We start from the raw sequence: 25,615 nt of genomic DNA on the forward strand, positions 1-25,615 counted from the left end.
TGTAGACAGTTGTGGAAGATCAAAGCTCAAGTTCACTGTAGTCCAAAGAAATTATTATATCGTTGACAAGAGACTTATTTCAGATTTGGAACAAAGAATCACAGAATTTGGTGGTTTATTGTCACTTAACAAGGCCACTGTAACATTGTGAGCTTGTGAATTCAACATCTAAGGAAAACTCTTCCAATTTGTTACAAACATTCACTTGAACTCAAGGACAAACTAATTAAAATTTGCTGCTCTCGGGACGCTGTGGCCTTTACAAAACATGATTTTACCTTGTGAGGGTGATAATGACTCAAGTTGTCAAGTTGGATATTTATTATCCTTTTTTTATTCTTATTATTTCTTTAATTGGCACAAATTCACATTCTCTTTCTCCAACAGACGTAAGGAAGCTCTGACCATTCGTCAGACTCTTGATAACCTGAGGCTGGACCTGAGCGTCGACGATGAAGATGAAGAACAGCAGCAGCAGCAGCAGCTGCCGCCGTCTCAGGAGCAGACAGAAAATGTCTCCAAAGTGTGAACCTGTAACACTCACTCACTCACTCACTCAGTAAAACATAAATCTGTGTATATAAATGTCTAATTTTAATAGACTCTCAGCCCATGTGACGGCACACAAAATTATACCAGGATTTATTATTTTTCTGTTGTGTTTTGTTCACCAATAATAATTATTGATAATAATACATTACAAAGCTAATTTGGTAATAGAGTAAAATAAGTTTTTATCAAATTTCTGTGTAAATTCATCAGAATTTTATTACCAATTCTCCATAAATGTTCATTATTTATCGCCCTCTCCTGGTGGTCGACAGGAAATACAACACTAAGCCATTTTATTTCCATTGGATACACTTTTGATACAAAAAACACTTTCATATAAAGTGTTGCTTTCAATTTGTTTGTTTTTTTTGGCCACAAGGATGGTGTTTGGTTTTTTTTCACGTACGATTCTATTCTGTTTTCAAAACCAGTATTTATCGGACTCAGCGTACATACTGCTATGGATTTTTGAGTGACCAAACGGGAATCTCTTTAAAAACCAAAACATATCAACATGAAGCAGAGAGAAACTAAATACGACTAGCTTTATTGTCACAGCCACCATTTAACAATAAAGTCAAATGTAGAATAAAAAAAAATGAATGTTCTGAAAAATTTACATTTGCAAAAACATGAAAACCTGTTTTCTTTGACAAATCATCATTTCCTCATAATTTGCTCCAATTCTGCTTCTGTTTTTCTTTGCCGTCACTTCTTTTCACACCAATAATAATTCATACGTCATTTTAAAAAAAAAGTGTTTAGTTTAACATGTGTAACACATTTATATGCAGTATTTTTTGAACGTATCCCACGCAGGCTGTTGACATATCACAGGGTAAGATGATAACACGAAAAACAGAAGAACCACGATTGTGGTTTCTTTCTTTAATCACACGCAGAAACAATTCAGATTAAGAGATTATTTATGTTGAATTCTTGCGTTTATTTTTGTTGTTGATCTGAATGTGCAGTTGCTTGTTGGGGGCAGAGGATAATTTTTTAAAGAATGAAATGATGCGTACGTGTGTTGTTCATCAGGTATTTAAGGGGGTTTTGCTGCTGTATCTCTGGGCCTCCCTCATACGTGAGATTTAAGGGATGAGAATTATTTAGAAGATGAAGAAAATCACAATAGCCATCAATAATGTGTGTTTGTGTCTCCCGAGTTGGTTGTATTGTAATCTGGATTCACACAAAGGCGCGTTGAACACATTTAGGGTGTACAGTAATAGGTTTACTACAAATACAGTTTTTTAAAACAAGTTTAAGCGCTGGTATGAAATGTTGAAACGCCTCGTTTTCATGGGTTTTCTTTTGTGTCCCCCAGTATTCAATTCACATTAAGAAGCATTAAGATGCTTCTCAAAGTTGAAATTCCTCCCAAGTCCGGTCCGACAGAGAAAAAGCAAGATTAATTTCCCACACAGTTTAGTTTGCTAACACGTAAATGGAAAAACAAAACTAGCAAGCTAGGTTAGCATCAGTTCTGCTCTTGAAATGTAAAGATATGGTGTTACAGAAACAACAACGTGTCTTTTGGTAGAAAAAAAGGTAAAAGTGTACCATGAATTTAAACCATGATGTTTTGTTTGTTTTGTGTATTTTATGTCATTTATTGCAGTTAGCTAGCAACAGCAGCAGCAGCAGCTAACAGCCTCTTTACAGCTTAGCAGTAGCATAGCAGTTTCCAGCTAAGTATTAACGTCAACTCATGCTAGACTTTATGCGTTCTACTTTATTTTAGTTCAATATATTTTCAATTATGACAATTTAAATATTAAAAAAAAGTATATTGAGCTGTTGCTTCAGCTCTGTTGTCACTTTTAAAATGCAGGGTTTTTTTCAACAACATTTTATGGAAATGTATTTTTTGGGGGTTTAATTGTTTTCTTTATGAAAAGTTTTGTGTTTGACTAACAAGTTTATGTTTAATTATACAGCTTAACACTTAATCAACAACACCAAACAATGGAATTGATGCACATAGCTTCCTAGTTATCCTTGCTAACTTCCTGTGGTGCACAGTCTGGAATCTAAGGCAAATTCTCGACTTTAAGGGAGAAGTTTAACAAAATTACGGACACAGACCTTTGTGGAAACAAAGGTAAAATAAAATAATGTGTGGGTGAAAATCAGGCTGTTTCACTGGTTTAATTGATCAGGATTTTCGTGCTGTTTCAACAGCAGCACCTGAACTTTATTTTTAAACATTTATTAGAAAGATGAAGCTATTATTCTTATTTTTCTGATACTCTGGATTCTTATGTTTACATCAGTTCATGTATTTGTGTTGTTTTTTGGAAATCATGAGTTTTCTCTATGAAAAATATTCATATTTCAGCTGTGTGGGAAATCTTTACTACACAATGTCACTATAGTTTTAACACACACACAAACACACACACACACACACATGTACAAAGAAATGAAAAATACAAACACTTATTTTTGTAACTTACACACTCCGTCACATTCTACTGGTTCTGCTGTTCCTGGGTATTTATTTTTATGTTTCATATTCTCTCTCTTTTGGTGAGAAGTTTCTTAAAAACAATATGCAAATAAATTCTCCACTGTGATAATATTATAAAATCTGTGTTTTTGTGGGGTTTTTTTGAAGAAAAACAAGAAGAAATATTTGAAACAGCTGTTTCTGAGCAACGTTCTTGTCTAGTTTTCTTAAATGTCAAATGATATTATATGACTTTTCTTTGCAAACTTTAATGTCAAAATCTAGTATACATATATATGTATATATGTGTATATATATACTGTATATATATATATGTTTATATATGTGTGTATATATATATATATACATATACATATATATATATATATATATATATACATACATATATATGTGTATATATATATATAGTGTATATATTCAAATTGTTAACCACTAACTTCACGACTTTTATCATATTGTTACTATATTATCGTATGACCTTTTAATGTATTATTTTACTGACACTTTTACGAGCTATGTGGTTTTCCAATATTTTTGATATCTTGCTGTAGCATGAAATTTTGCGATGTGTGCGATGCCTCATGACACTGACTGTTGAGCTGAGCTGTGGGCCACGCCCCTCCAGCCTGAATGCACCAGGTGAAGGTGATTCACTGATCAAGTGAGTTTGGAGTCACACACACAGAATCACTACAGAGCAGCAGTGGAAGCAAGCAGCATGAGAGGAGGAATGAGATCTGGTGGATTGGACTGAAACACCAAGACTGTGCAAAACAAAGCTTTCAAGGAAGACGCAGCCGGTGAGCTTGTTGCATCGTCGTAGTCCATTGTTTGCAAGTCATTTTAATGATCCGATTGTAAACTATACATCTTAGGAGGTAAAACCATGTTGGGAAATATAGGTAAAATTTATTTCATGGTAGTTAAATACAGTTAAAACTAATGCCTCTTAAAATCATGTGAGCTAAATGCAATTTAAATGTTATGTATTAAAAGATGATTAATTCATTTCATAGTTAAAATCATGAGGTCAAGTCAAATTCCATACTGCCATATTGCATGTGATTTCTTTATTTAATTTGTTTATTGTTTATTTATAAGATATTGCTCGATTATTTACTACTTATTTACAAGGTTTATTTCTGGGTATTAAGAACTTAATTATCAGGTGTTTCACTGAGTGTGTTTATCTTGGTTTCATTCATTAAAATGGTATTTTGTTTGTATTTAAAGGTTTTTCATCTGGCTGTAAACATTGCATCAATCTTCTAAATAAAAGAAAGAAGAAAAAGCCGCTCAAGGGGGGGCCTCCTGGTGCTTCAACTCCCCCTAGAGGCACCTCAGCACCTCCCATGATATATTTTTTTTGTCTCATTAGAACTTTCACAATATTATTTTTTTTGTCACCAATTTTATCGTCAACAAAAGTATTTTTTAAGGACAATGTTTTATTTTAATATTTAACCCAGTATGAAGTTGAATGTCAACTTTTATGTTCCTGCGCAAGCGCGCGTGCGACCCCCAAGAGGCATTTCGGTTTGAAGTGATTTTCCGGCCTCTGTACAAGTAACTACGACTAATATCAAACTATGAACTCCTGCGTACGAGCTCGGGAGAGTGAGTGCCGGAGAGCAGTGTGGTTTATACCGACATTCAGCCTTTAAATACGGAGGAAACCGCTGCGACGAGACCCCATGTTCAGATGAAGAAACACCGGCCCCAAGTTCTGATCCCACACTGGTCACGGAGCTAATGCTAGCACTAGCACTAGCAGCAGCGCCGTCAAGGGTCGTAGACCCGAGGACCCAAGACCGGAGGATTTTAGACTGTGGGACCCAGCGACAGCCTTTGGTCCCCAGCAAAGGAGCTCTAATTCCTTCTGGTTTGAGCACTTTATCTGACTGGAATATTCCGGGACTCAGTCTACTGTTTTTCGCTCACCGGACAGTCGCAGTTATCGTTCTGGTGGTGGTGTTTTTTTTTACTCTGACTGGATCTGAGAACCGTTTGGTGCGAGTTGAACACAGAGAAAGCCGGTAAAATGCGACGCTGCCGGTCATTTAAAGAAGGTTCCAGAAAAGCGAATCAAATCTGACCGAACAGAAGAAGAGAAGAAGCTGCGGTGGAACAACGTCTCAGGGAAGATGATGAGACAGAAAACAGAGGGAACTTTCTCCAGCCACCTGTAAAAATGTGCTTATTTGGGCACATGACGCAGAACTATAGCGTCACATTTAAATGCGGAGTTTACGCCAAGTCTGCAACGAGAAGATCAATTTTGGACTTTGTTTCACTGATGGAACCAGACTATGATGTCTTTATGGATGAACATAATCTCGTCTTCATATAATCCCTGACGCTTCCTATAACGCCAATCAATCATCAATCATCAATCTAGTAAGTAAGTGACTGTTCTTTTTAATCCATGTCGATTGTGTTATAATGCGGTGAATGAGTGTTAACAGGGGCGTGCATAGATATTATGAAGGGCACTGAAGCATTAATGGGGCAAAGTGAAACTTGTATTTAATTTCTAGGGTAATCCCTTAATCATAATCTTAATCTGCAAGATTTCATTTGTTGTGGAATAAAACTAAAAAAAGAAAACCTATAGGGCTGAACTAGGCATGGCTTTAAGTTGAAAGGGCAGACACAGGAAGTGTGTCACATATTTGTACTCATATTCTGTCTAAATGTGTACCACTGGTAGTACACATTTAGACATTTATAGATATATTTTATTGTGATGTTTGTTACGTTTTAAATTTATTTTAGGACATTACTAAACAATGATGTTTTTAGAGTGGTTTTGATAACTTTTGCGACGTTTTTACTTTTTTGTACGTTACAATTCTTTGATTTTTTTAGGGTGTTTTTGATGACTTATGATGTCATGACTTTTTGCGATATTTGTGACAGCTCACTAGGTTGAAATGTTGGTTTTACTTTTTTGTGCGTTACTATTCTTTGATATTTTAAGGGTGGTTTGATGGCTTGACTATTTTTTTTGTAAGTTACTATTCTTTGTTGTTTTTCGGGTGGTTGTGACCGACTGATAACTTTTGCAATATATGCGACACCTCACTACATTACAATGTTTTTACTCTTTTGTACGTTATTATACTACAATGTATTTCGGGTGGTTTTGATGACCTTTTGGGATATTATATTTTAACTTTTTTGATACTATACTAAGTTATATGATGTTTTCAAGACATTTTCTGATGACATTTAGACTACATTAGACTACAATCACTTTTTGTGACCCGCACACCTCAACACTTCTCGTCGAGACACAAAAAAAAGAGCCAAAGGGTAAAAACAACCACAGATTTATTTGCATCTCTGACATTAGAAACACTTAACACATCACAGGTCATTCCATTCTCAGGGTGTCAAACATGCTGACAGTGCAACAAACCCAACAAACACACACAGGCATCGATGCACACGGTGGGGAAAACAAAAAAAAACAAAAGAAACAATTGTGTACAAACTGCAGGCATCAGAGAGGAGAATTCACGCAGAGAATTTCCAAAAATAAAAGCTCTTAGACGTACTTTAGGATTAATGAGTCATTTCCATATATCGGGCACAAAAACATCAGTGTTTCTTCTTCTTCCTTTTTGCCTCTGTTTTGTTTTTCTATAATCAATAATGCATTAAAATATTATAGTAGCTCACACACTTGAACAGAGGATCAGAGTTAATAACAGGCACAACATGATTCTTCAAACAGTGTAAACTTCTCAGAAACGACATTAGAGGATGAGACGCTCGGGTTTAAGGCAGTAAAACAAACGCACACAACTCAGCGCTAACGTGAAGCAAAAGTCGGACAAATGTGTCAAATGGAATTGGAGCGAAGATGATGAGAAGCACAAGAAGAAGAGATGAAAGATAAAGTAAAAGAAGATTGTCCCTGTTAAGAGGCCTTGGTTCACGACGTAAAATAAATTCTGGATTATTAAAGTTTCAAATACGATTAAAACCTTAACTTGATTTATTTCAGCTGACACTGTTGTGTGACGCAAATTTTTTTCACGAGATTAGATTACGTACAAATGCTAAATCTGTATCATTCGCTTCAGTACTTTAAATTAAATTAAAATACTTTAAAGCAAAACTAACAATAATTTAGCATTGTTGCTCTTTGTGATGGTTGTGTCTCTACACTTAAAGTTGCTAGGTTGGTTTTCTGTCGCAATTTAATGCAATTGACCAGATTTGTGTGACTAAAACATGAAAAATTGCTTCACTTTTGATGTTTAAAACGAACAAAAAAAATATAAATCCGACAAGTGGCTTTAATAAAATCAACACTTGATATTAACCTTTTAAAGACGTTTTTAAGCTGCTTTTTGTAAAAATTGTTTTTAAAAGGTTACAAGATGGAACATTTTAGCCTCTTTTTAGCTCATTGTCTTGGTTTTACTTGATTATCATTAAACGTCTGGTTCAGTTTCAGCAAAAACAAAAAAAGGTTAAAAAAAACAACCTTTTCTTCAACATCTTAGATTTACGATTTTGTTAAGAATAGCACTTAGTTTAAGACAGAATGCTTACTGAATAATACGTGATGTCAAGTATCATTAGAGCCACAATAATTAGTATTTAATATGGCACAGTTTAAATATTGGCAATTTGACCTATAAAAAAGACGTTGTTAAAAACAAAACTTTTCCTTGTGATGTTTTGTGTTTTTATTTGGCACACCCTTCAAAAAACATTGAAATTTAAAAAAATGTGTTTTTCCAGTCAAATTGTTGGAGAGTCACGTTGACCATAGACCTTCAGGGTCAGCTGACGTAGCTGCCGTCTGGTACTCCACACAAAACGACTTGAAACAAAACGACACTCATCTAATGATGCATAACAATGTTCTTCTGTACCATACTGTGCCAACATTTGACCTAAAAAAACAAATAAAAATAAACTAAGTCGTTTGTTTTTCTAACCATTGACTTAGTTTCTGTTCACTGACAACGTCCTTCAGAGACAAAAGACAAACAAAATGTATTATTAATATTAATGACATTTCAGTACCTCAAATTGCATATTGGACCTTTTTAAAAGGAAATAATCTTGAAACCAAACTAGATTTTGTTTTTACTTAGAACTGCAACAATTATTCCATTAATCAATTATTAAAGATTGAATGTTTTTTCAGCTTCTTAAATTTGAATGCTTTGCTGGTTTCTTTGCTCCATTTGACAAAGAAATCAATAAAAAGTTATTATTTTGGTTTGTGGACAAATACAAGACATTTTTCTGACATTTTATACTTGGTTAATCAAGAAAATAATCAACACTATAATCAATTTATGAAAATGATCGTTAGTTGCAGCCCTACATTTAATAAATTCATCTTAATTTTTACTGTGAAATGAACAGCTAAGCTCAAAGTTTAACGGATAATCTGATACGTGAAAGGAAAAACAAACAACAAAACAAGACAAAAGATGGATGAGCCAACAAAAACAAAAAGCCAAAGTTATTTCTCATTTACATTTTCAGGAATAATTATTTGACTACAGCAAATAAATGTACATATATAACAAAACATGTTAAATTAGACTTAGAATATAATGTTTAATTTCTTCTCATTATTATTATATTATATACTATGTTATATAAATAATTAGTCGTTTCATAGCAACATTGGTCGTGTTAAGGGGCCTTTAAAGCGCTGGGTTTAAAACTGAAGAAGTCAAAGAAAGGTTGAGCTAAAATCAGCTGCCATGAGATCGAACATCACCTGACGGAGGTTTGAGTATTTCTTTAAAATACATTTTAGATACAGAAAATACTTCGTATGATTCACCTTCCCAACCATTTTCTTTTAAAAACTGCATTACAAGTTACTTTTTCCTCCAGTTAAGTTGTTGGCGAGTCACGGTGACCTTTGACCTTCAGAGCAGCTGATAATAATCTGTACCTCTAACACGAAATAACGCTTTAAAAGCCATGGCATTAAGATCAGTGTGAAACCGTACGCCGATGACGCTCTAATAATGATACATAACAATGTTTTTATCCTCAGCTGCACACATGTGACATGTTGTTCCGATAATCAACCTACGTATTCCGATACAGTGAAATATCGCAATGTTATGCGTGGCGATATTTTAGTGCTTTTGAGACGTCAAATATGGATGTAATTGTTTTTAAAGGATGTTACAAAAACACATTAAACTTTTTGTGGATAAAAAAAAAATTCATGTTTCAGTCCACTAGACTAGATGGCGCCAAGTTCTCACTCGAGCTGTTGTGTGCCTATATCACAATATCGTGATATTATCGTAACATGGTATTTTTGGCCACACCCCCATCCCACGGTGGCCTAAATATCAACTGAACTTCTTTCTTGCACGAAATTCAAGCACTGTCAATGACCTATGTGGACATTTTTTAAAACTTCCAAGTGCCTTGAATTATTATTTTTTTTATTCACAAACTTTTAAAGGCTTTCAAGGACCTGTGAGAACCCTGATAATTTAATTTTCTTTCTTAAAAAACTGGTGTAAAAGCTGGTTTGTGTGACGTGGGTTCTGTGACTATTTCGATTTGGTCGTGAAGGGCGGTTCCAGGGACAGGTGATCAAAAATCTCTCCACCCATTGTACGATTAAAAAAAAAAAAAAACAAAACTACATCCTCACTCACTCGTGAGTTGATTTGATGCGTTTGCAGAAAAAATATCATTTTTTTGATTGAAAATCACACTAAAATTGTAAGTGTAAAAACGACGATTGTAGGCAAATATGTGCGCAACATAGAACATGTGTGAGGCGGGTAAAATATGAATTAAATAACACAGTGGTAACACAGTTGTTGAGCCTGGTTCAGGTGGAAAAACTTCAATTTAGATCCATTTAGAACAAGGATTCCCACATTCTCTAGCCCCAACTGGCAAAATAAAAGGGCCAAAAAAAAGTTGGGATCCCCAAAATGACATTTAATCTAGACTGTATTTTTATTTTAAATTCAACCAATGCTTTTTATCTTTTGTAACAATTATGGGTAAAATAAAGCATTTCTATTAATGGAGTTAGATTTGTGTCAATGTTTTCAAACACTTTTCACAAAGCAAAGCAAAAATGAACCACAAAATCAAAATACACAAATTATAAATAAATAAAATATGGATTTAATTGTTCAAAAATACTGTATTTTATTCATTTGAAAAGACACTTTGTTTGCAATGATCAGAAATTTGTTTGATCCGACTCTTTTGCGTTTGAGCTCCAAAACTTTTTCTTTGCACCTGTTTTGTTGTTTAGGATTCTGACCATGGGCGGGGCTTGGGAAGCTGCCTGCTGATTGGCTACATGTCCCCAAGTTTTCCTTGTCGACATCTGACAAAATTCGTCAGATTATAAACGTTAGATACTTACAATTATTTTGTCGGAACGAAATTCCAGACGGACAGCGACTCCAAGCCTGTGACTACCTACGCACCATTGAGCTGTCACTCCAAAACTCAGTAACCAAGGGAGCGCAAACACAAACGAGTCAAAATTCCAATCATTACAAACAAAAAAGTGTATTTTTCAAACAAACAAAATACAATATTTTTGAACGATTATATCCATATTTTATTTGCAATTTGTTTATTGTTCATTTTGTCAACAAGTGTTGTTTGAAAATATCGACACAAATCTAATTCCATAAAACAGGTTGCACATTTTATATGAATTTCATTTCCTCCTGAACAAAAGCTCTGTGGCAGACACACACACTGACACTGTGTTAAGTTGATGTCCACTAGAGGGCGGTAGCACTGTGTCACTGACAGAGAAGCATGATGTTTGAGAGGAAAAGACAGAGAAAAAAGAAACATGCGGTCAAACGTGACAGAGCGGAGAGTAAAAACCATGGTGGGAATGTAACGAGTAGAAAGGACGGACGGACGGACACAGACTCTTGTGCGTGCGTGGTTTCCTGAATCGACCTCTTGACCTAACACGCACACTTCTTGGCGCTGGGCTGCTCTTCGGCGAGCTTGGCGGCACCGTTGCCGTTGGCGGCCTCTGCGGGCGGTTTGTCCACGCACTGCTCCATCCTCTTCATGACCAGGTCCAGCAGTGTGATCACCGTCTTGTCCACTTCTGCGCCTGTCGCCGCACTCGTCTCAAAGTACGGGATCCTGAGAGGGACAAGAACAATGGAAAGACTTTAGTCCTGGTTCCTAATCATATTTCTAGACTTTAGTGCAGATTCAGACTGAAAATTTTATACAAAACTTTAAATTTATTTATAACTTGTCTGTTATAATTTAAAACTATCTCAATGGTTTGTTTAAAAGATAATTATTCTTAAAAACTTGGTATGTTTTTTATCAAAATTTCAAAAATATGAATATCATTTTTTATTTTTCAGGTTTATTCTTAACAATACTATTTTTAATCAGCTTTATTGTACATAGTCTTCATACAATTATAATATTTCTTCATAATTGTTTTTCTTTAGTAAACACTTCACATCATAAATCTCCAGAACAACCAACCTCTCCTAACAAACAAGTTTAAGAAGAACCCCATAATATATTAAATGAATGAGGTTTATTGTCAGATTCTCTCTGGTTCATTTCTTCCTAGAACAGAGTTGTTGTTGCCAGGCAACAGAGGAATCAGCTGACTGGACAGACACCAGGAAATGACTTGTTGCCTCATCTAACAGGAAGTCATTTGTTAAAAAACGTCAGTGTCGTGAACCATCCATCTCTCTCTGTGTTGTGTGTGTGTGTGTGATGAGATGCTTTCTGACCACTTTATTAGGTACACCTGTTCAACTGCTTGTTTGTGTTAATATTTGATCAGATATTGGATGTTGTCAAACGAGCTGGTCTAAGAATTTAAGAAACTGTTGATGTCACATCCCTTATAAAACTTTTTATATTTGCAAATTCTTCTGCTAATATGACGACATTATTCTTGTAATATTATGACTTTTTTCTCATAAAATTACAACTTTATTCTTGTAATATAATTTACACTCAAAAGCTTTTTTTCCCCTCACTTAAGTTTGGCTGTAATACTCCGCTGCAACGTTGCTTGTATCTTTTGGGAGTATGTTAAGATTTTAATATAACACAGTATATACATAATAATACACATATTATATTAGTGAACAGAGAAGGGATTTTTAGACCCTGGTTTTGACGCGCTCGTCTTCACCTGTGAAGACGAGCGCGTCCAGAGAATGTCTGGAGCCAAATTACCAGATATTTTCTGAAAAAAAAAGAGGCTCAAACCTCACCCGTATTTATCAGCCAGCTCTTTGACCTGTTTCTCCTGAACTTCCCGCTGGTCGGCCAAGTCGGCCTTGTTTCCCACCAACACGATGTCTGGGTTCTCACAGTAGGCGTTGGCCTGTAGTTGACCTGGACACAAACACAAACAAACAAACAAACAAACAAACAAATGAGACGTGCAAACATTAATAATTAGAAGTCAATCCATTTATATGTGTAACATGACACAAACACTTTTAATTTAGACTTTCTTCATATTACAACTTCTTTATGTTCCCTTTAATTTACTTATTCCAGAGTTTTTGACCACTAGAGGCACCGTAGAGTAATGTATCGACAGGACGAGTCCATAAACCCCCAAAAAGGTTAAAAACATATAAATAACAACATACTCATCCAGTTTCTGACATTGAGGAAACTCTGCTGGCTGGTGAGGTCAAACATCAGCAGGAACCCCATGGCGTCTCTGAAGAACGCCGTTGTCAGGCTGCGGAACCTGAAACAAACACATGCAAACATTATATATATATATATATATATATATATATATATATATATATATATATATATATATATACATATATAACTACCAGTCCAAAGAGCTGAGCAAAAAGAGTCTTGGTGTCAATATTCCAGTCTCAAACTCATTTTTATTTAAATCTGATCAACTGCAAACATGGCTGTGGCTACAGATTATATATTTTTGAGTCATCAGTTAGTTTTGTTGTCAATAAAACGGTGCAAAATGTCTATTAGTGTTTGCCAAACCTCACAATAAAAGAAGCCTGAAGGTCTTGTTTTGTACACCAAGCAAAAATATTCATTTAAAATCAGATAAAATCAACCAGGGGAAAAAGTAAAGGAGCTGAAATCACAAAAACTTGGTTTTAATTTACAGGGGAAAAGTTGATTAATTGCTGATTAATTTAGTCATTATATGTAAGCAACTGTGATTAGAACAAGACTTTTGTCCCCATAAAACGTAACAGTCCTGACAAGGGTGGTGTTCATACTCGGTCCTTGTGAGGCAACACAAACATGCACACACAGAGGTAGAGATCTGTTGTTTCAAGCTCGGTGAAATTAAACAAGCTCGATTTCATTTTTTTTGTAATTTTGATAAAAACACACTGTCCTCACCTCTCCTGTCCGGCCGTGTCCCAAAGCTGAAGGTGGACCTTGAAGGTTTTCCCTGTGTTCGTCCCATTAGGGTTCGAGGACGTGTACACCTGAGGACAAACACACACCTTACTAGTTTACTAGTAGTTCAAAAAAAGAAAAACGCTGGGTCAAGGTAACTATGGTAACTAGGACTTATGGTGAGAACGTGTGGAATTTCAGTGGAGCTGAGGCTTCAAACGTGAACTCACCACTCTTTTTTCCCTGAAGTCGATGCCGACTGTGGTGATGAATTTGGGGTTGAACTTGTTGTCTGTGTATCTGTACAGGAACGTGGTCTTTCCCACACCAGAGTCTCCCAGGGCCAGGAGCTTTATAAGGTAGTCATAGTCCCCATCAGTCATAGTGATGACCCGAATATAAACCTAGACAAAATAAACAAACAAAACAGGAGAATTTAGAGATTAAACAAGTCCACGTTGAGAATACACACTGGTGTGTGTGTGTTTTTATACAAGCTCTCAGAACCGACGGCTGAATTATGGACACACAATCACAGGGTCAGTCTGTTCCCATAAAGTCAAAACCCCCAACTTTAAAAAAACAAACCATGAGATTCCTGGTGACGTTTATGTAGTAAGAGCACTTTGTGAAAATCACATGACAGAAATCACAGCGTGTCCTTCACTATATGCAATTTTAACACATTTGTACTTCAAAGTATTTCTAATTTACTGTGATTTATACCGTAATTTTAGATATTTTAATTATTTTGAGCTGTAAATACGAGTATTTAACAATATTTAAAAACAATATTACGACGCACACAAGTTACTGATCAAATGTAAACAATTGGACTATGTCGCTTGACATGTTGAGTCAATGTTGCGTCATGAACAAAACATTTCCCATACTCGTTTCAAAGTTAAAGCACTTTGGTTACCCAGTTCCAGGGCTTTTATTGTGAAATATAAGAATAAGGACCAGTTCCAAGTTCCGTGGCTTAACAATGAACATTTCTGGCATTTTATCCACAAAGCCAATGATCTCCTTCAGTATAAATATGGATTTCCATGAATTCCATGAGTGCTGGGAACATTTTGGCTAATATACAGTATGTACACTAGTCTTGACATTTTTAGACATTTTAATGCAGAAAAATTATATTATTCTATCGTTTTGAATCTGTCTGTCATTTTCTCCCTGAAAACTGCTGCTCTTTGGATATTTTTTCTCTGTTTTATTCCATTCTATGTGAACATTAACATTTAAGAAGCTGAAAAATCAGAAAACTTGTTTTAATTCTTAAAAAGACCAATAGATTTTACAAATAGTTGAAGATTCATTTAGTAATCGATTAATCGAGTAATTGTTTCAACCCTAGTTCAAACAGATTGATAGATAGACGTATTTTATTGATCCCAAAAGTGGGAAATTGTTGTGTTCAGCAAAGTTTCAGGCACATAACAACTCTATGTTAGAGGAATATATATATATATATATATATATATATATATATATATATATATATATATATATATATATATATATATATAAGCAAAATATACATGGAAAGAATCTAAAATAAAATATAAGACGTTAATGAAGATATAGACAGTCTCTTTAAATTATTTTCATTCTGCTCAGTTTGAACTTCAGCCACTTCTCTGCTTCTGTGTGATTGGTTGATTAGATATTTACGAGCAGTTCAGCAGGTGTACCTAATAAAGAGGCGTGTACATCAGAGGGGGAAAGAAAAGGAATTTAGTCTTCATGTGAGATGATCCAGTGAGTTGTTGTGTGTTTGCCTCGCAGCTACAGTACATGTGGTATATTTAGAGAGTGGATCATAAGACTCTTTAATTCACTCAGCTGAGAGGAACAACGTACAACACTGGGCTTTATATTGTAACGTGGACACGGACTAACCGCAAGCTCTGATTTCCTCACAATAACCTCACTGTGTCTGCGACGGTGTGAATCGGAGGCGTTGTCGTTCACTGCCCGGCCAAAACATATATCTGACGAGTGAGGGTTTTTCATTTTAATATCATCTCAGTTTTGAAAAAATAGCAGCTGTGAAAGCACAACACAGACACACACGGAAACGTTATATAATTTGTGTGAAAGTCAGTTTTCTGTGTCATGACTTTGCACAAACACACAGATGCTGCTAATCCAGTTTGAAACCTAGGTTTAAGAACGAGTAAATTCACTCTCCCCTCACACCAAAGTCCATAGAGAAAACAAACGATTTTAACGTCACAGCCCACAGGAGTTGTTCATCCACTGCTGCATCAGTAAGTTTCAAATGTGTTATTTTTATGAATTTGGGGTTTGAATTCCTTTACTTGGATTTTAAGTGACACAAACTGACCACATGAGGCAGCAGTACACCAGCAGCTCTTCCCCGCAAGCTTGAATTGCTGATTTTCGCAATGGACTTTGGTGTGAAGGAGTGCACAGTTTACAGACCTCAGTTTCCAGTTGTAAAAGGTCGTCTATTATTGAGATAAAGTGGCAAAAGTATTCCTAAAATATTCTGGACTTAAGCCGTTGTAGATTTCTATCCAGAGAGTCTTTTGTTAAGTGGCTAAATTTGTGATTGTGGCGTACTCCTGGTCTACTACTGCCTCGTTTTCTCTATCAAAATACTGATTTTGATTAATGACGTAGTTTACCCTCCCTGCTTTAACTTCCCGGACAAACCCTGAAATATTTTGTACTGCTAGTTAGCCAGTGTGTTATCTTTAATTATTTACATATGGCACAGTACGAGGAATCCTGTGAGGAATAAAGAAATAAAAACCCAATGGTTTATGAGAAACATCACAAATCCAACATTGCTTTAAAGAAGTAATGTTTCCATTTATTAAAATAAAAGAAACATTTTCTATATAAGGCGACGCAGTTTAAATGTATCTGTCTGAAACTATCTCTATATTAGACATTTAGCCTCTGTTAGTCGTGGTATTGACAAAGCCCTCGGGGAGTGGGAGGCTGAGGGTGAGACAAGGGAGGAGGATCTGACCTCATTGATTTGTCATTACTGGTGGAAAAACTAGCGGCGTGTGTAGCATGATGAGTCCGTCAGTCACTATTTCCCCCGGGTAAACGAGTCGACAGCAGCCTGGTCAGCTGACAGCAAAATGTTTGCTCAATTTCATGGCGGTGGTGAAAGACACAATTTAAGATTTCAACCTTCAAATAACATAATCAACCTCTGTCAAAGCCTGAGGAGGAAACAGTACTGTTTACCAACTGTAGGGGGACCCAGAGAGCAAATCCTGCATTGTGTTGCTTTAAATGCTGAGTCTAAATAAAATAAATTAAGTCAAAATTACTTTAATTTGGGAAAGGAATGAGATAACATCTAATAAGTGTAGTTAGTGTTTCATACTTGATCTTTCTTTAAAGATAATCTCAATATAAATTGTGTTAAAAGCTATATTTTTGAGAATTGATTTATCAATTTGAGGTATTTTTTTAAAATAATTTCAGTTTATTCAGCTTCTTAAATGTGAATATTTTCTAGTTTTTTTTGCTCCATATAACAAAGACATTTTGGTTGACAGAACATCATCTTTTCCAGGTTTTGAAAACACTGATCAACTTTTTCTGACATTTTATGGACCAAATAATTAATAACAGATTAATAGATAAGAAATTAAACTTCTTTTTTAAACATATACACATAAATCTTAAAAGTTTTTTAAGGGGACCCAAAGAAAACCTCCTGATTTGTGGGTCCCAACCCAGTCTTTGGGAACCACTGCTTTTAGGGAATAGTGCAGTGTGTAACACACAGTAAATCCAGTGTATAAACTTGGTGTTCAGATAAATGTTTTATTTTCCTTTTATATATATCCTGTACGATGACAATAAGCCATTATGAAAATATCCTATTATGTTTTTTCCTGATTAGATATTGTCATTACAACATGATTCAGGCTTTAACATTTCTTTTTAAAGCCAGCACTAGTTCAATATTTACACACATGACACTGTCATTAACGTCAACTACTCTGTATTCTAATGCAACGGCGAGCACTCAGAGATATGTACACACAGCAGGCAGCCGCATTAATTAAAAAGAAAGAAAGAAAGAAATGTACAGCTAATGTACTACTGTGGATTGTGGAGGAAATGTCTTGCCTGTGTCTTAATATGAGCAGCAAGAACAAAACCATAAAACACAGAGAGAACATTAAAAATGTATGAACGACACAACAGGAGAGAAGGAGAGGAAACAAACGAGGTGAAACACGAGAGACGGAGGAAAAACAAACCAGTCGTTTGAGCACAGAGAAGATACGACTGGTGTGTTATTGACATATCAGTGATGTGAATTAGTGTCAATTTGGCATCTTTTAAGGAAGCTGTGGTTTGTTCTTCCTCCCTGTGCTTTGAGATAAGAACGAGCAACATGACTTTCAGAAACATACAAGTCTGCAGTTTCACTCCTTTGAACACATTTCATTGGATATTTGTATATAGTACAAGCACCATTTTTTAAAGCTGGCTTTAAAATGTATTATTGGATATCGGCTGAGATCCCCTGATATGACCAATGATTAAAACAGTAGCTGAATAAGCTGCTACCTCCTTCATTTCTATGCTAGCACCATCTACAAGTATAATTTCAAGTTTATTTATTTTGTACAATGAAGAAAATTTAGATTTCAACCTTCAAATAATGTCTCCAAGATTATTTTGATGGTACATCAACTCATAACAGGGTGAATGTCACCTCTGTCAAAGCCTGAGAAGGTCTACATCGCCTGCATTGGCACTATTGCTGTGTTTCCATCATGGTACGGTTTGGTTTGGAACAATAAAGCCCTGGGTCAGGCTTTTGTTTGGACTGAGACCAGTACCTTTACTTGGTAGATAGGGTATGCAGGTATTCAGGTCTGTGCCACAAAAAGAACAACATTCTACAAGCAAATCCAATATTGTGTTACTTTACGTTGAGCCAAACCTCGGCCTCGGTGACATCACTCAATTTATTCATTTGGTTTGGTCATTCCGTCACGCATGGTCTAAAATAGTTAGACCACGGTCCTTTCACATATGTACCCCACGCAGTTATGGGCGAGTGGAGTGGGTGTGTGGGAGAAAGTCTCAGAAAACTCTCCGCCTCTTAAAATCAGGCATAATCCAGACCGGGCGTTTGAGTGCTCAACCCTCCGTGATGGGTGAATCTGGAAATTCCCCTCAATCTGATGTACCACAAATACCTATTATGGACAAAAGGTCGGCAGACATTTGTCAGCGACCTTTAGGTTTGACTGTTGTGGTCTCTTCATCGACTTAAGCAAATCAGACAACTGACTAATTGTTCTGTGGGCTCAACGGAGGGCCCTTTGTTGTCGTTTCCAATCTATTTCTCTTCAGTCGAGGATCAATAACCGCTAACGTGGACAAACATTGTTCCCCTGATGATCTAATTTGTGATGGCAAGGTTTACCCCTCAAACCGGAACATTTCAGCTTTTCAGACCCAATAAGCAAAGAACACAAGGAAAGTCTTTGTCGAAATTTGAAGTGGATCTTCTGAAATCTAATTTAAAAAAGGATCCAATTTAAGAAACAATAAAATTTACACAAGACATACCAGTAAAATTACTTTAACATACAAATGTTTAATTGCACAAAAATGCTAAGCATGTTTGAGAAGACAAGCGTTTAGCACTAGGGCTGTCAATTTTTGTCCGAAATCAAACGTTGAGGGGAAAGTTCACACTTTAAAATAAACAGTCTAGAAGCAGATCAAACTGTCTGTGGCCAAACCGTTAGCACAGCTTGGCCTTAGATCCATTTAGAATCAGAAAAACAAGACATTGATGGTCTATTGATTCATAAAATCAAAAACACAGTCCCACATGGCTGCAAGCTCTGGTCTTGCTGTGAGGCAACAACGGTAGCCCCTGCATCACCATGTGGCCCCTAACCTGAAGTTTTGTAAAGGAAAATAAAAAACACAAGCAAACTAAACTGTGCTTCCATCCAAACAATCTTCTAAAGAACAGAGGGTCACATAAAATTAGCTCAAACCTATTTTAACCTAAATTTAAATTAAACTAGATTTAATAAATAATTGGTGTCAAAATTCTGTCCACTGCGTGTGTTTTCATAAGTTAAGTTTGGAGAGTCGTCAGCTGTGTAGTGTGGAAATGTGATGGCAAAAAAAAAAATTGGTAAACATTTAAAAACGTCAATCTTCAAATTCCACTGGCTAAGTGCCCAGTATCCCCATGTGGAAAAAACAAACTTTTAAGTTTAGGTCTCTAATTCCAACCAAAAAAACAAATTAGAGAAGAACACTGTGGAATTCACAGGGATGTGGAAACACAACAGCGACCATTGTCCAGAAACCTGCTGGTCTCATGACCTGGGGTCTTTAGTCTAACCTGCTTAACTCCAGTGACTCGTAAATAAACAGCTGAGACGGTAGAAACGTAACGAGTTTGCTCGTCTAATTCAATAAACGCTAAAAATAAAGAATTTTACTTTTGAGTGACTGGTTTCAAAGTCAACACATTGGTATCAATATTGTATTGGACATTTTTTAAGCAATACACACAGTACAATTTTGTTTGTCAGCTACGTCCTAAATACTCAGAATGCGAATCCTGTGAAATAATGTAAAAACATAATAATAGTGATAATATCAATGGATAATAAATCAAATATGGTACTTATATGATATTATATTAAAATATGATGTGGAACTGGCTTTTTTTCTTCCAGCTCTTCTTCTTTCTCCCTTATCTACTTTGCTTCACTGCTCATGGAGTTGGAGGTCACGTGATCAGTCAGCTGACTTCATCTGAGCTCCTGTGTTGTGGTTGTTGTTATTTCGGGACGTGACACAAACATCATGATCTCTGCTGTCGAGTACTGAGTATAATTCAGTCTCTGTTTTTCACTGTTGTTTTTAAAACACTTCTGTTTACTGAATATTCTGTTTTTAAAAAGTTGTAGTAGTAGCACTGGGGTTTAACTTAAATTTAAAATTGTTTGGTTTACAGCGTCTTAATCTGATTAAAGGTTTCTCTTCCTGTTGGTTTTTCAGTCCTAAAGTCCCTGTGATTCTAGTTACAACTTTGTGTTTTATTTCCAAAACAGAGACAAAGCTTCATGGTGACTCGACATTCACAATGAATTAATAATTAAGAAAAGAGTAGCAGTAACGGCAGTTTGAAATGCTGACTCAGTAAACGGTCCATTAATCGGTCTACCTCTAATCTGACTGTGACTCAACAAACACTGTGGGGGAAAAAAGCACAGCTAGGGAATTTTTCTTTTAATTTTAACTCAAACACACATTCAATCAGAGAAAATCCCTCAATTCTGCTGTTTTTACTACAAATTAGTCAAGCAAACTGATTCAGTTTCTCCACAGGAGACTCATCATTTCACTGTAACAACAGATTTTAATTAACTAACACCCATAAAGATTTGATAAGATAAATTTACCTTAAAAATTATGATTTTCTCCTTTTTTAAACTTGTCTTTTTTTCAAACAAAGTCAGAAAACACAACAAAATCAGAATAGAGTGAGTAAAAGTAGAGATGCAGAAAGCAAAAGAAGTAGGTTTAGTAGAAGTAGAAGTAGAAGTAGAAAAAAGAAGTCGAGTGTATTCTACTAGACCAGTGATTCCCAAAGTCTGGGTTGGGGACCCACAGATGGGTCACAGGAGATGTTTTTTTGGGTCCTCCAACAAATGTTCTGAACGTGAAATAGTGGAGAAACCACATTAAGAGTTATGATTGTGAAAAAATATAGAAATCCTGCACTTTTAACATTTTGTTTGTGTATCGGGAGGTGTCCTGTGATTCCCACCCTGTTATGAAAACAAGAAAACCTCCTTTCGTAAGTCAACAAAGTAAACAAAAACATGGTCCAACGTAATATCTTCAAATATTTGGACAAGAGAGACAATCAAGAAGCTCATATTCATGTGAATGTGACTGCATCATATGATCGTACCATGTTATAAATCCAGGAGAAGACACAGACTGCTGTAGAATTGTCAAAAAATGTCCAATGAGTGAGTTCTTCTTTCTGCCTCTGTTTGTCCAAGATATCTGACAGTTATTCAACCGTTTAGGAATCACCGTACTTAGAAGCCGGCGTCACAATTGTGTGACACGCTGGTGAATCTTGTCTGTGATTGGACCATTGGTCGTTCTGCAGGAAGTCCTGAGGGGCTACCGTAATGACAAGTATGTAGACGTATAAAGCTCTATTTCTCTACTTCTGCCGCTTTATTCTCCACATTAGGGTCGCACAGTCTCCGCTCACATAGGCCGAAAGGCAGGGTCACAGCCTGTACCGATCGCCGGTCCATAGTTTTTGTATTTTCTAGATATCACAAACGGTCTAGCGGTTACGGTAATGAGAAGTATGCATGCCAAATATTCGTAACAGATCAACAGACCACAACTAACTAACCAACTTACTCGGAAAAAACAATTATCTCTCCTTGACATCCCACACCAATCCATTGACAAAATCATATTTATATAAATGTTTAAAGATCCCATAGCCCGGAAGTGCCAGTTAATGCTGCGTTTCTGTGTGTATCTGCATCATCACCTCGTCTATGAAGTCCTAAACGTCCATAACAATCAGTTCAGCCACTGCTGAGAGCGCAGGGTTTGATTGTTTTCCTAAAGTCTACGAAGTGGAACGGCCCTTCCATTGACTAATTATGTAACTGACGAATTTCACCACTCCTGTAAACAGCAGCACCTCCTAGTCCGGGCACTAGAGTCCGGGCACATCCGGTGACGTACTTTCAACCGTAGAAGAAGAAGAACTTCTCTTGTTGTAGCTGCTGAGCATACCGTTTGTACTCAGCAGCTACAACGAGAGTAGTTCTTCTTCTTCTTCTATGGTTGAAAGTAGCAACATAAAGCAGGACACAGCACCAAACTTCACCTAAAGGAAGGAGAAGTGCCAACAACGTATATTACGTATATTTTTACAAACTGGAAAACTGTCTTTGTGTGCTTGTTTTGCCGTTTAGCATAAGAGATAGCCTTAGCTATAGGCTATGCGATAGCCTTATCTACAGGCTAAGCTACACACTCATTTGCATGTATGTGTGTGTATCATCTCGGTAACCACAACGTTATCCAAGCTACAGGCGTCCTGCAGCAGTCTTTCACTTGTCACGGTGTCTTCTGACTCTGGGTCAAACTCCGGATCAAATGCGTAATGGATTACAGCGAGGGGTCGTGGCGACGGCATTACTCAATGTTTTGATAATTACTAGAGGTGCATCCGCCTTTCCAGAGGGGGAGGGGGAGCTGCGGGTCTGAGAGCTGAACGTGCCAATTACGTCACTTCCAGGTAACCGGAAGTGACCCCCATGTCTGCGTGGGTTTCCCCCGGGCTCTCCGGTTTCCTCCCGCCGTCAAAATACATGTTAGTTACATTCGTTCAGGTTGGTCCCTCAGTCGCAGCTGCTCTGATCAACCCAACTCCATCTGACCTTGACATTTCGTTGTGCAATACCAGTTGTTGTGTAACGACAATAAAGATGCTTTCCTTTCCTTTCCTAACTGGCCAATCACAAGATAGTGGGAAAGTTCTCGTTGGCTGGCCAATCACAAGACAGTCCGTGTTCTGTGGCTGTGGTTTTGGTCTGAAACCGCGCGGCTGATGAGACATTTACATAGGCTCATAAAAAACATCATGTTTGTAAGTACACCTCCATGTCTCACATATAAGTGAGACAGGACAAAGCTATGGCCACTTTAAATGTGTCGCAAACAAAGAAGCTGCTTTTCATGCTCGTCTAAAACTGTTGACGTTTGTGCCTTCAAGTTTGGCCAAGAGCTAAACATTGCTCCAGCGTTCCACACTAACAATGCACACAAACACACACTCATGTGATTCTTTTTAAATAAAGCCAGTGTTATCACCGTCACGTAAATCTACAACAGAACAGAACCAAAGAAAAGTGAATAGAACAGAACTTTGCTGTCTGGCAGCAGCAGAAGCAGAAACAGGAACATTTTCATTGCTCTCACTGTCAACGTTCATTACATCAGCTCTTTTTCCTGAGCCTGCAGCTAAAGACGGTCTCTTAAATTACCTTTTATTTAAAATGACATCACCTGCTGTCAAACTCGTTTTAGGATAATTCTGTTTAAACAAAGCCAGTGGGCTTTTTAACAAACAGTCACATTGAAAACTCAAGTCACATTTTTCTATTTTTTAAGAAAAAAAAAAAAGCAGTGTGGTTTTGCAGCGATTAACAGGGTTCCCACATCAAATTCAAGGAATTTCCAGGACTTAATTTTCCTCAAATTCAAGGACAGAATGTGCTGACACAGTTTAAGATGGGATTGACAACTTGTAATTAGCGTCTTCGCCCATGTCCACTTTTATTGATTTGCAGCACGCTCTGCATCTGGACAAGTGATTGTCCTTGGGATCTTTGTCAAAGTCAGTCTTTGTAAATTTGTCTTTGGTTGAAAATTCCAACATCTCTGTCTCACCAGTCATTTGCTCTCTCTTTGCTTAACTTCACTGCGCGTTGTTCCGCACGGAGGGAGGGAGAGAGAGAACAGTGTATCACAACAACGCTAGGAATTATGACTGCGTAAGACTATACAAGCATCGCAGGGCATGAAACAGTAGGTGGCGTCACAACAAACAACCTAAATATCAACTTCACTTCTTTCTTGCACAATTTTCAAGCACTTTCAATGACCTGCAATTTTCAAAATCAAAACTTCTCAAGGAAACAAACAAACAAACTCAAGGATTTCAAGGACCCAGAATCCCTTGAATAATGATATGAATAATTGCCATATTCAACTGCATTTTCCCAGATTTAATAGCCTTACTTTCATCTGTAAGTGACAAGTGTCCATGTCCAGTTTAGTCGAGAATTCAGTTAAGTTGTTTTCTACTCTCCTTGTTACAGTAAACAAGCATTAGTGGGATATTGAATTTGCCTCCGCTCCACTAGGGGGCGATGCCTTTCAGTTTGTTTGTATTAGGTTGTTTCCATTTCTAGAATGCGGCTAATATAGTTAACACGTCGTTTTTACCTTCCACTAACTTGAAAATAGTTTAGTTTTTAAGTTGACAGAGCTTTAAATCGATCTCCTTCTCAGTCCAAAAAAATGTAATTGCGTGAATTCCACAATGTTTTTGTCGTCATCTCATTTTTGTGTGTACCAGCTTCTTCTGTTATTTCCGGGTATTCAACGAGGATGGGAACTGATTTTTTTTACTGTCATGTAAACCTCAGTAGGTCGGAAAATTCATTCCAGGGCCGTGACGGGATTAAGCCGGTGCACTGTCCTCACATGGCCGCCCAATTAAATCGCATTCTCTCCAATAACTCCCGCCACTACTTTTACGTTTAAAAAATATAATATAACCAACTCGTCATTTCTACATCTGTTTAACGAACATGTGAAACCGTCAGATCAGAGTCAGCTCTTTAAAGATGTATATTGATATTTTTACTGATTAAGATTATCGAATATAATAATTCAATTACTTATTTCCACAACATTTGTTTACATGAGGCTAAACCTACAGTCACAGCGAGACAATATTCACTTCAGTTTATTAAAATTTCATGACTGTCCGGCAACAGCTAAATAAATTTTTAATTAAGTGTTTTCAAACTTCACTTTCCAGTTTTCATATTATATACATTATACTGTTACTTCTTACACAATGTTCTTCAAAGCCTCGTGTTACGGAAGATGCAGTTGCTTTTTTATTTTTATTCACTTCTTTGGAAAGTGAAAATGGGTGAAAAAAAGTTAATTTCAACTAAAATTAAGAAATCCACAAAGTTGTGTTTTATAGAAGTTGTTATTTTTTAGTTTGAATCACTTAAATTAAAAATTGTTGGGACTCAAAGTTGTCTAAACGAACGCTGTGACTTTTTTTAGTTAGTTTCTCCATCTAACTTTAGTGAAGCTGCTCTTTGTTTCAGATGATTTTTGAACAAAGTTTCCAGACAAAAAGAACTAAATAAAACTGGTGTTTGAGTAGAAACACTCGCGTCCAGCAGCGGCAGCAACAAACTGACAGCGACTTGTAAAGAAAAGGGTGTGATCAACATTCCACGGCCACAGATGCAGCGATGACATTTCACTGCCTTAAAAAAGAAAATCCAGTTTTTGCTGTCGTGTGTGTCCTCGCTCTGCAGCCGCACAAACACACAA

The 25,615-nt window shown here is 36.5% G+C and overlaps 2 protein-coding genes and 1 long non-coding RNA gene across 4 annotated transcripts in view; 2 read left to right on the forward strand and 1 right to left on the reverse strand.

Annotated features, from left to right (window-relative positions):
- The window catches only part of LOC131446104 (cingulin-like protein 1), a 51,386-nt gene extending 48,239 nt beyond the window's left edge, over positions 1–3,147 (forward strand). Inside the window, exon 23 of the mRNA XM_058617104.1 lies at positions 388–3,147. Within this exon, the coding sequence (XP_058473087.1) occupies positions 388–529 (142 nt within the window). The 3' untranslated portion in view covers positions 530–3,147. The remainder of the gene's footprint in view (positions 1–387) is intronic.
- A 1,249-nt stretch (positions 3,148–4,396) lies between these two features.
- LOC131446107 (uncharacterized) overlaps positions 4,397–25,615 on the forward strand; it is a 36,440-nt gene continuing 15,221 nt past the window's right edge. The window contains exon 1 of the long non-coding RNA XR_009233890.1: positions 4,397–5,429. This is a non-coding gene — a long non-coding RNA (uncharacterized LOC131446107). The remainder of the gene's footprint in view (positions 5,430–25,615) is intronic.
- Positions 6,345–25,615, reverse strand: part of rab27b (RAB27B, member RAS oncogene family) — a 34,490-nt gene continuing 15,219 nt past the window's right edge. For both annotated transcript variants that reach the window (XM_058617106.1, XM_058617107.1), the window contains exons 2-6: positions 13,654–13,827; positions 13,424–13,512; positions 12,676–12,779; positions 12,289–12,412; positions 6,345–11,176 (exon numbers count right to left, since the gene is read on the reverse strand). In XM_058617106.1, the coding sequence (XP_058473089.1) occupies positions 10,990–11,176; positions 12,289–12,412; positions 12,676–12,779; positions 13,424–13,512; positions 13,654–13,806 (657 nt within the window). In that variant the 5' untranslated portion in view covers positions 13,807–13,827 and the 3' untranslated portion in view covers positions 6,345–10,989. The remainder of the gene's footprint in view (positions 11,177–12,288; positions 12,413–12,675; positions 12,780–13,423; positions 13,513–13,653; positions 13,828–25,615) is intronic.

Source organism: Solea solea, chromosome 19 (assembly GCF_958295425.1).
Source record: "Solea solea chromosome 19, fSolSol10.1, whole genome shotgun sequence".
NCBI lineage: Eukaryota > Metazoa > Chordata > Actinopteri > Pleuronectiformes > Soleidae > Solea > Solea solea.